General features: G+C 39.6%; 1 protein-coding gene across 2 annotated transcripts in view; it reads right to left on the reverse strand.

The window, feature by feature from the left end:
* Window positions 1-3,957, reverse strand: part of SCG3 (secretogranin III) — a 40,146-nt gene extending 36,189 nt beyond the window's left edge. Inside the window, exons 1-4 of one of the 2 annotated variants that reach the window (XM_055279140.2) lie at window positions 3,569-3,957; window positions 2,837-2,889; window positions 2,282-2,327; window positions 1,972-2,187 (exon numbers count right to left, since the gene is read on the reverse strand). In XM_055279140.2, the coding sequence (XP_055135115.1) occupies window positions 1,972-2,187; window positions 2,282-2,327; window positions 2,837-2,889; window positions 3,569-3,650 (397 nt within the window). In that variant the 5' untranslated portion in view covers window positions 3,651-3,957. The remainder of the gene's footprint in view (window positions 1-1,971; window positions 2,188-2,281; window positions 2,328-2,836; window positions 2,890-3,568) is intronic. The other variant, XM_055279141.2, reaches the window with a different exon arrangement.
* Between the last annotated feature and the right edge of the window lie 6,237 nt (window positions 3,958-10,194).

Raw genomic sequence — 10,194 nt, forward strand, 5'->3', positions numbered from 1 at the left:
AGTTGCTCAAGTTAGCAGTCAGATCAAAAACAGATCTATGTCTCTGCCTGCATGTACAACCAGTTTGACCAATCCAGCCAACTCAATATTAGGCTATTTTATTAAATCAAATGATCACTTCAGCTGAAGTGGTTGAATCTGTTTTGTATGCAGTTATAATCAGTGTCTATTTGTAGTCCCAATATTTTAGGTAAAAAAGTCAAATTCAAGATTTTAAAAAGTAAATTTCCCTGAGTAGCATGGCATATGATATATGTCAAAATATAAACCCATTGCCTCCATCCCACTTCATAGGTACACATGACACTTTGGAACACTCCTAGGTTATTATGTCCTATGAAAGTCCAATTTAATAGTCAGTTGTTTTCTGGCAGAGATAATCAACATAAATCTCCTGTAGCCATGGAGCAGAATAACGACAGGGAAGAAAACCTGTACTTACTCCTAAGCACTGGTTCTCAAAATGAAAAACACACTTTCCTCCTTAATGCCTAGGTATGGCAGTTCATTTATTCCCTCATATATTATTTCATTTGTTCATTCATTCATTCATAAATTTATTCAATGAATTCATGGGCTTCCAGGCACTGGGGTTACAATGTCTCTATTCTTATGAAGTTTTCAGTTTAGTTTTGGAGAAAGGCATTAATCATAAGTAATCACATGTATGAAGGTAAAATTACAAACTGCCTGAAGTGCCATGAAGGGCAAGAACAAGGTTTCTATCAGATTATGTGTGCTGGATGAACCTAGAAATGTAGTCAGGAAACAGTCCATGCAGGACTGTGCAAGCTTCATTAAGGACTTTGGTTTTCCTGTTTTGTTTGTTTGAGATGGAGTCTGGCTCTGTTGCCCAGGCTGGAGTGCAGTGGCGTGGTCTTGGCTCACTGCAGCCCTTGTCTCCTGGGTTCAAGTGATTCTCCTGCCTCAGCCTCCCAAGTAGCTGGGACTACAGGCACCCACCACCACTCCTGGCTAATTTTTGTATTTTTAGTAGAGACGGGGTTTCACCATGTTGGCCAGGTTGGTCTCGAACTCCTGACTTCGGGTCAGAAAACTACCACATTGGCTGACAAATGAAGAACGAGTTGGGGAGAGGCGGAGTGGTTGCTGGGAGAACTGTAGATTTTGCTATAGTTTACATGAGACATAATTGGAGCTTGGACAAGGATTGGAGTTTGGACAAGTACAGAGAAAAACAATTGAGAGATACATAGACATAAAATTAGTAAATTTTGGCAGATTAGAATTTGAGAGGTGAGGGAAAAGATAAATAGTTTGATCCTAGATTTCTGTCTTTAAAAAACTGGATGGATAGTAGTGCCTTTCCTAAAGAAACAGTGCTCTAAGAGGTCTAGGTTGTGAAGTGGACAAAGATTATGAGTTTAATCATGGGCATGCTAAATTTGAGGTGCTTCTGAGACTGCCAAGGGAAAATGTCAAATAGGTAAACAGATAAATAGGTCTATAGCTAAGAAAAGTCTGGCCTAGTGATATGGGATGTTAGGATATAGATGTAATTGAAGCCATGTAAAGGTTAGGATGACCTAAGGAGAAAGGATACGGCTAGGAGGAAACACTGAAAAGGAAATAGTGGATATTTCACCTTTTTTGTGCAGGGTGGGAGGGTACTTTATTGATCTAATTATTTGAAAATTATGATATTTTGTGTGTACTAATTGTTAAAATAAATCTGAATGTTCAAATGAATTTAATACCATAAAATATAAATACTAGATTAAAAAATGTTTTCAGAGCATCACTAAAGGAATTTTTAAAGGGAAAATAAAATTTGGCATTCTGTGGAGCTAGGGCTCTATACGTTATCAGTAAATATATGCTTTATCTCAATTTTGGACTTGACTAATAAAGGATTATGAATGTTTAAAAGATATTTTTAAAATATTGGACTTTCTCTTAACCCATTATAGGAAACTCCACGTTAACAAAAAGTTCTTTTTTCTCATTTACCTTGAAATTTATGATCCAATCCACTCTTAGTAGAATCATAATCATCTATCAGTTTTCGATTCTTGGTTGAATCAACATCTTCCACATTCAACTTATTATCAAGTGGGGAGCTTCTTATAGATTGTCTTTCTTTCTCAATTTTTTCCTTTTCTGTTATTGCCTTTAGCAGGTTCAAGTTATCAACAAAAGAATAGTTGCTCTGACCTGGCTTGTTTTCTGGAAGAATAGCCCCAAACCCAACACAGCCATTTTAGTTCAGATTCTCATAGCCTGCATTATTTAAATTAACATCAATATGATTTCTTTTTACCTGGAGGATATGTTGTTTTAATCTTGTCTTCTTCTGCTTCAGCAATCTGTGAAGCAAACAGGAGATAGATCTGGTTTAAAATCATTGCTCCACTACTTACCAACTATGAGAGCCAAATGATTTAATCTCCATGGGATTTAATTTTCTTGTTTGTAAAATGTGGATAATTCCTATTTCAGAGCACCGTTACAATAATTAAATGAGATAAAATTAAGGGCATATGCTCAATAAGTGTTAATTTCTTTCTTCTATAATACTGGTGAAAGAGAAATCTCTGGTAAATTAGGCAATCCTTCAACAGAGTGGATGTGATGCTGAGCTTATCGGGTTATTATATAGTTACTCTATGTATTCATTATACAGAACTCAATGTAAATAACTGCTAGGACATAGAATTTACCAAAACTAGATTTCCCACCCTAATTTCTGTCAATTAACTATTAAGTTCCTGATGTTTGTAAATTCAAAATGACCAAAAGGTCACAGCATAATTACATTAAATAATAATAACTAAATCAAAATGAAATAGCATTCATAATGTTACTTTTGACCTACCTGTTCATTCAAAGGTCTTTCTGCACTTAATTCTCTATTATGTAGAGATTTGTCTAGAATAAACACACGTGAATATAAATTTAATTGTGCGTTGAAGGACAAAATATGCCTCTTATTAAATAAAATTTTTATAAAAAGGAAAATATTAGGCGAAATAATTTTGGATGACTATGAAACAAATACATATTAACAAAGATTATCAAGATTATACAATAATAGTAATTATCAATATTGCCTTGTTTATTATCTTGGTGTATTTCCTGAGCTGACAGAATCACACTTTTTTTTTTTTTCTGACCAGAAATTTAACATATAGTTCTAACACTAGGGTTACCAGCTATTCTCAACTACAGAGAGCATAATTTGGGTTGGTATTATCGGCACACTAAAAGCTCTTTCATCATATACTGCATATGTAATGAATAGACTATCTGAGAAAGGTTGTAAGGCAACTAGAAAACAATCCAAGCCACTTTAGGTGAAAAAGATTCCCTTCCCTTTTCAAAATAAGATCTTTAAAAACAACCCATATTATTGCTCTATCATTTTAAAAGTGAAGAAAAAAAATCTGTCTTCTGTCTCTAAATTCGAACTGATTTCTCTGTCCGTATTCATGGATATGATTTGATCGGAAAACGAAGCAGGGTGATTTACAGCTCACGTATTATGCCAAACTTTACCTTTTCGTGGCGAAACAAAAGGAAAGTAGGAAGAAGAAAAGTGTTCACATACCTTGGCTGCCTCCAGGTTTGGGGAAAGCTTGAATCGGGAGCACTAACACCAGAATCCAAGTGCCGGTCCCGAGGAACCCCATTCTTCCACGCTCGGCTTGGGTCACAGCCCGGCGCTGGGCTCCTGGAGCTGTAGCTTTTGTTATGAATGAAAAGGAGGAGTAAAAACAGGAAGAGCCAGGAGGGCGGGTGTGGGGCGGGAGAGGGGCCGGGACTGGGCGGCCGCGGGATCTCTGACACCCGAGGGTCAAGGGATTAGCAGGGTTGGGGCGCGCGGGAGTCACGTCTCCAGGTAGAGGGGAGCGCTGTCCGCCCCGTGGGTGCTGAAGTTCCTGTGACGCGGAGACTGCCGCGCCAGGGCGTAGCTTTACTCTCGCTCCCTCCTGGAGAGGAAGTGAGGAAGGAAGCGCATGCTCCATGCACGCCAGAGGCGGGAGGGGATGGCGTCAGTGACTCCAACGGTACTCCAATCCCCCGGGAATGGAACAAAGGAGGGGCGACCGGCCAGCTGGTGTATTTTCTGTGCTGCAGTCCTAGGGTGCTCCTGGGCTCAGAGTCAGCTGGCTTGTCCTAAGCGTGACAGAATTGTCCCAACCTCCCAAGTAAATGTTACCTCAAGGGCCAAATGCTTTCTCTGCCTGTGCACCTGTCAAGGAGATTTAGATAACCTTGTGCGAGGAGGTCTGCTTTGGGATTCTTCTTTTGGGATATCTGCTCCAGAATCCCTTCCTTCCATTCACCTCCTGTACCCAAAAGGTAGATATAATTATAGTCTCTTTAGAAAAGCCCTGCCTTTTGTGGTCTGTGTTGACGTATCAAGCATCCCTCAGCTCTACCGAGGCTTTTGAATTGGGAAATTCAAGAAACAGTCTTCCAAATAGTCAGATTGCTGCAATACACTCTCACTCTCTGATGCTGAAACACAACAACAACAAAAACAAATCATTGCCTATTCCCCTAAGAGTGAGTGTCTCCATCAGTCCTGAGTAGATGAGCAGTAATGGCAAATTCTTCTTTCCCCACCAAGTGGAACCTCCCCCATTTTACACACACACCACAAAACTAAATTAGAAAAAAAGAAGATGTATTTCTGTAAAATCTTGCCCAGAATTTAATTATGCCCAAAGACCTGGCTGTTCCAGGGGTCCTTCAAGAGAGGGGATAGTCATGAAAAGCATTTTTCATCTTTACTAAGTCAGGGAGGTGCTTCCTATGTTCTGAGAATATTCCCAGAAGCCTAAGGTTTTTGCATACAAGGAACTATCAAAAGACTTTAAATGATGAAAACAAGCAACATTAATGTGAGCAGGGTGCTGAGTAAGCTCTTTAGTCTCTGATTTTTAAACAGAACTTGGACCTTTTCCTCTGGACTGCGGCATGCTGGGAACCAGTCTGAATAATGACCAAAGAGAAGGATTCAGCACAATCAGGCCTTTGATTTCTGCACCCTCCTTTTCAAGGAAGAAGTTATTCAAGTACCTAAAAACAAACAAACAACCAAGCTGACAAAAAAATCTCCCTCGCTCTGGAGGTTTTTGAGTTTGGAAGTCACTCAAATACTTCCTTTGAGGATCTAAAGAGTACTTCTAAATCTAACAGCTCCTTCAAAACAAAAAACTCTTTATTGGCCGTGATAACATAGCATTATTATCCCAGTATACTGCATTAAAAAATTAAGTCATATTTTAAAATCTCAGCTGAATCAAGTGTACACTTCCTTAGTTTCCTTTTCTTTACGAGGGAAATGACAGGCTCTGTTTACCTCACACTGTTATTATGAAGATAAACTGGGTACATGTTTTGAACTAGTCATTTTGATACCAAGAATATTTTGATACCGCCTAAGAAAATAAGTCATGAAATGTTTTCAGCTTTTACGAAACATTACCCAATGTTATCTGCAACAGCCATTCACTGATCCTGAGACTCACTGACCTAATCCCTCAGCTTCACTTTGTCCTTTGTCCCATTCCTGACTCACTTGTCTCCTCAATACATGTTTGCAATTGGGAGAGACTCAGAATGGAATGAAGGTCAGGGATGTCTTTTGAGCACATTGCATTGCTTGCCCAAAATAGAAAGGATATTTTATCTCTCTCTGCCATTTGGACTTAAAGTAATTATGTTAAACGGGCACTAAATCTAGGATCATGTTATGTTTCTGATCAAATGAGTGGTGGAGCATAGAGTAAACCATAGGCGTGAATTAGTTTACATTATTCAGCCTTATGGATGATCCCACTGGACTTAGTATAGGTCTGTGAATGGAGTAATCCTAAATTGTATTTATTCATCCATTCACTTAACAGGTGTTTATTGAGCATCTGAAATGTACCGAGTATTGAGATAATTGCTGGGTGTACAAAGACAAGACACTAGTCACTGCTAGTCCTATAGCCTAGTAGAGAGAAAAGATTGTGACTATAACAACAACTATTTGGTGAACAGGTTTCACATGCAACACACTATTCTTATTTAAATATAAGTGAACGAATAAGTACAAGAGAGTGTTATGTGTCCTTTTTGTATGTGCAAAGTTCATGTAGAGTCTGTCCAAATAATGGAATGAATGGTCAGGAAAGATTTCAAAGATAAGATAGCCCTTTTATTAATAATAAAAAGATTAAAATATTTGATTCTTATGTGTGAGAACACTATAAACATGGAATAATATGAAAATATATGTTGAAATTACAAGACAAATAACATTGACACAGATCAGATAATTATTAAATCGACAATGTACAATGCACAGTGAGTTTGTCAGTGCTGCTTGTTCAGTTTGTCAACACAAATGGAACAATTGTGGTGTGCTCAGTCACTAGTGGAGAATATTGTTTTTGAGCTGAATCTTGAAGATAGAGACATTTGTAGGATGCTTTCATTTATTACAGAAAAAATATATTATTATTGTATTTTTATAGAAAATTTCAAGCACAAAAGTAGAGGAAATATTGAAATAAGCATGCATGTATCCACTACCCAACCTCAATTATCATTAACTCATGACCATTCTTTTTATTCTATATTCCCATCCACTTCATACCCCTAACGAGTTATTTACCCATTAAAAACCCCAGACTTCATCATGAGGTTAAGAGATCGAGACCGTCCTGGCCAACATGGTGAAACCCCATCTCTACTACAAATGCAAAAATTAGCTGGGCGTGGTGGCACGCGCCTGTAGTCCCAGCTACTTGGGAAGCTGAGGCAGGAGAATCACTTGAACCCAGGAGGTGGAGGTTGCAATGAGCCAAGATCATACCACTGCACTCCAGCCTAGCAACAGAGAGAGACTCTGTCAAGAAAACAAACACACAAACAACAAAAAAAACCCCCAGACTTCATATCATTTCATCCATAAGTATGTCAAAGTATGTCAGTATATTTATGTAAAAGATAAGGATTATTTTTTCCAATGTTACTGCAATGCTTTTACATACCTCCTCCTCATTATAATAATACCATAGTGCCATCAAATATCCAGTCAGATTCAAATTTCCCCCACTTGTCTCATACTGTAAATATTTTTACAGTTGGTTTACTTGGACCAGGATCCAAATGTCGTGCATTGCGTTTGGTTGACACGTGAGAGACACATATGAGTAAGAATGGAAAGGCAGATGTTGCAAGGTTTTCTTTGACTTCCTAGGAGATCATTGCTTCCTCAGGATACCATGCACACTCCCAGTTGGGCATATATTCCATTATGCTGCTTTGCGTAGATGTTTTCTTTCTCCTTATTTCCAAAATAATAAATACATATGGAAGGAAAAACTTCTGAAAATACAGATAAGGAAAAAAGGGAAATATCTGATAGTGATAACCAATGCAAACTTTAGGGGTATGTCCTGTTGTTGCACATTTTTTCTAAGAAAACACTTTACACATATATTTATAAAATTATCTTTCACTGTAATTACATGCTTACATATCTGGCTTTCTACCACACTAGACTGTGAATTTTTCAAGGAAAGGATCTTGTTTCACTCATCTTTGATTTCTCAGCCCTTCTTACAGTGTCTAGAAATCCATCTGCTTAAATAAATGAAGGGATGGGAGGTTTCCTGTTTATCTTTGGTCTTCAAATGCTGAGGCTACGATGGCTATGCCACATTGGAGGATCTTGACACTGTCAGGACAATTCTTCACTCAGCACTTTCATTACAAAGGCGTAGTCTCACAGAAGAGATGTTCATGAAAGGGCTAAGAATAGAGAGCCTGAGCTGGCAAGGCCCTCGCAGTTACAGAGTTATAGGAATGGATCTGTTGCTGTGAAAGAGACCGACACAGGATGCCAGCACTAGAGGTGGCTGCTGATATAGACGAAAGGAGAAATAAATGTGAAAAATTCACCATCAGAGGAAAGTTGAAATAACAAAGAGTAATGGAAATGAGCAAATAACAAGACTTAAGGAAAGTGAAGGCATGGAAATGAAAAGAAAAGGGCACATGAATAAGGAAAGTGGGCCCAAATGACAAGATCATATAGGCCATCTACAGAGTGAAAAGTGCCAGAAATGAATCTGAGAGTGGCTAGGAGGAGAAAGTAGTAAACTTTTCTTGTTCACTTATCTTGCTTGTACCATAGTTGAACCAGATTGGGTCAGTCACCTACGCTGGGGGCCATAGGAGGAAGATGCAAGAACTATGATTGAGGGTTCACTCCAAAACCACAAGGGTAGAATGGCTTCCCAGAAGGAATCAGGGTGAGGCTATAAAGTAAACAAAAGACAACAGATGCTCACGGCAGCATTAAATACAGTATTTAAAATGAATTAGCATTATTGAGTGAAAATATCAGGTTGCCTATCAGCAATGTGATTCCTATTATAAAAAGTGTGTGTGGCTGGGCACAGTGGCTCAGGCCTGCAATCCCAACAGTTAAGGAGGCTGAGGCAGGAGAATCTCTTGAGTTCAGGAGTTTGAGACTGGCCTGGGCAACATAGGGAGACCCCATCTCTCCCACCCCCACAAAATAAATAAATAAATAGATAAATAAATAAGCTGGGCATGTGGTGCATGCCAGTAGTCCCAGCTACTTGGGAGGCTGAGGTGAGAGGGTCGCTTGACCCCCGAGGCTGTAGTGAGCCATTATTGCAACACTGCACTCCAGCCTGGTGATGGAGTGAGTCCCTGCCTCAAAAACAAAAAAACAACAAAAAAGTTTGTGTGTGTGTGTGTGTGTGTGTGTGTGCACATGCTCATACCTAGAAATTTATCTGGAAGTCTATTTCCCATAATATTTACAATGGTTACTTGGTTAGGATTTTTCTTTGTTCATTATGCAATTCTGAGCTCCTTATGTTTTCAACATGAGTATGTATTATGCTGTTTTATAATCAGAAAAGAACAATAAAACAACATAGTCTATGTACATAATTTTATATACTGCAATGTTTCATATTCCATTATGTTTCAGACAATTGTAATAAACTGTTTTCATTTGGGATGTGAGAACACATTGTGATAAGGTCAGTGGAAGGGAAATTAAAATTTGGTGGGAGGGTTTTTTTGTCTTCTCTGACACTCTGCTACTACTTAAGTGCCATTCTAACAGTTTTTCACAGTGTACTGTCATTACTTATATGTCCTTTTCATCGTAACCTCCTAGAGGGGAGGGACTTGTCAGTACTCATCTATTTCCCTCAGTGCCTAGCATATGTAGTAAAGAGGTCATAAATGTTTGTTGAATGGAATCTTATCATCTTATGAATCTATCTACAGCAGTTCTCTTCCATGAGACTTGGGACCTTTTTTCCAAGTGTATTCCATGAGTGTATTTCAAATGGCCAAACTGCACAAATTCCTCATTAGCCCTGCCCATTCCCTCATTTTTCAGGGACAATGCCGCCAGGTAGACATGGGCATGCTTGAGGTGGGCTAAGACTTCCCAAATGCTCCTCAGGTTAGCACCCACCCTCTGCCCTGTGAGGCTCTGGATCTGGGATTTGTGGCACTAGGAATTTGGAATAGGAAACTATTCTAGTTCTTCCCCCTGTTCAGTGATGCAGGTATGGGGGTTAGCAGGGAGGGAGATAAAAGGTACAAAGTGGCGTTTCTTTCTATAGGGTTCAGCCTTGGGGAATCTGCTAAAATACAGAGGGGATGTGCTCCCTTTTGAATCTTCACAAGGTACTAGCCATCCAACGTGTGTTCAGCTTGCATGAAGTTAAGACCATTCTTGACCGCCTTCATGAGTGTGGTGGTCACGCTGGCCCTGAGTGAGCTGCTTCAAACTCTTAGAAGTGTTGGTCAAGATCATCTGGATTTCTGAGGAGAAGAGAGTAAGCATCAGAAGCCTGGCCTCTGGCTGCTGGAAGCCACCTTTCTCTGGGTTGTGCAGAGGTGACAGAGCAGTAGGTGCACCAGAGTCATCCTTCCTGGGCCTCTGAGGTCAGGTAGAGGACAAGGTGGAGATGGGCACCCACCCTGACTCACCCCTGTCCTGGAGGTCATGCAGATGCTAATTAGTAGCACAGGAATGTGGCACGGCTAAAGGAGTTAGAGGCTTTGCTCACAGTAAGGGGCTCCATGAAATCACTGCCCTCTGGGACTACTGTGACTATTACAGGGTGGCAGGGATTGGGATTCCTCTGTCATTAGGTGTGGTGGGCTTGGAGCATG

This window comes from Symphalangus syndactylus, chromosome 5 (genome assembly GCF_028878055.3).
Source record: "Symphalangus syndactylus isolate Jambi chromosome 5, NHGRI_mSymSyn1-v2.1_pri, whole genome shotgun sequence".
NCBI lineage: Eukaryota > Metazoa > Chordata > Mammalia > Primates > Hylobatidae > Symphalangus > Symphalangus syndactylus.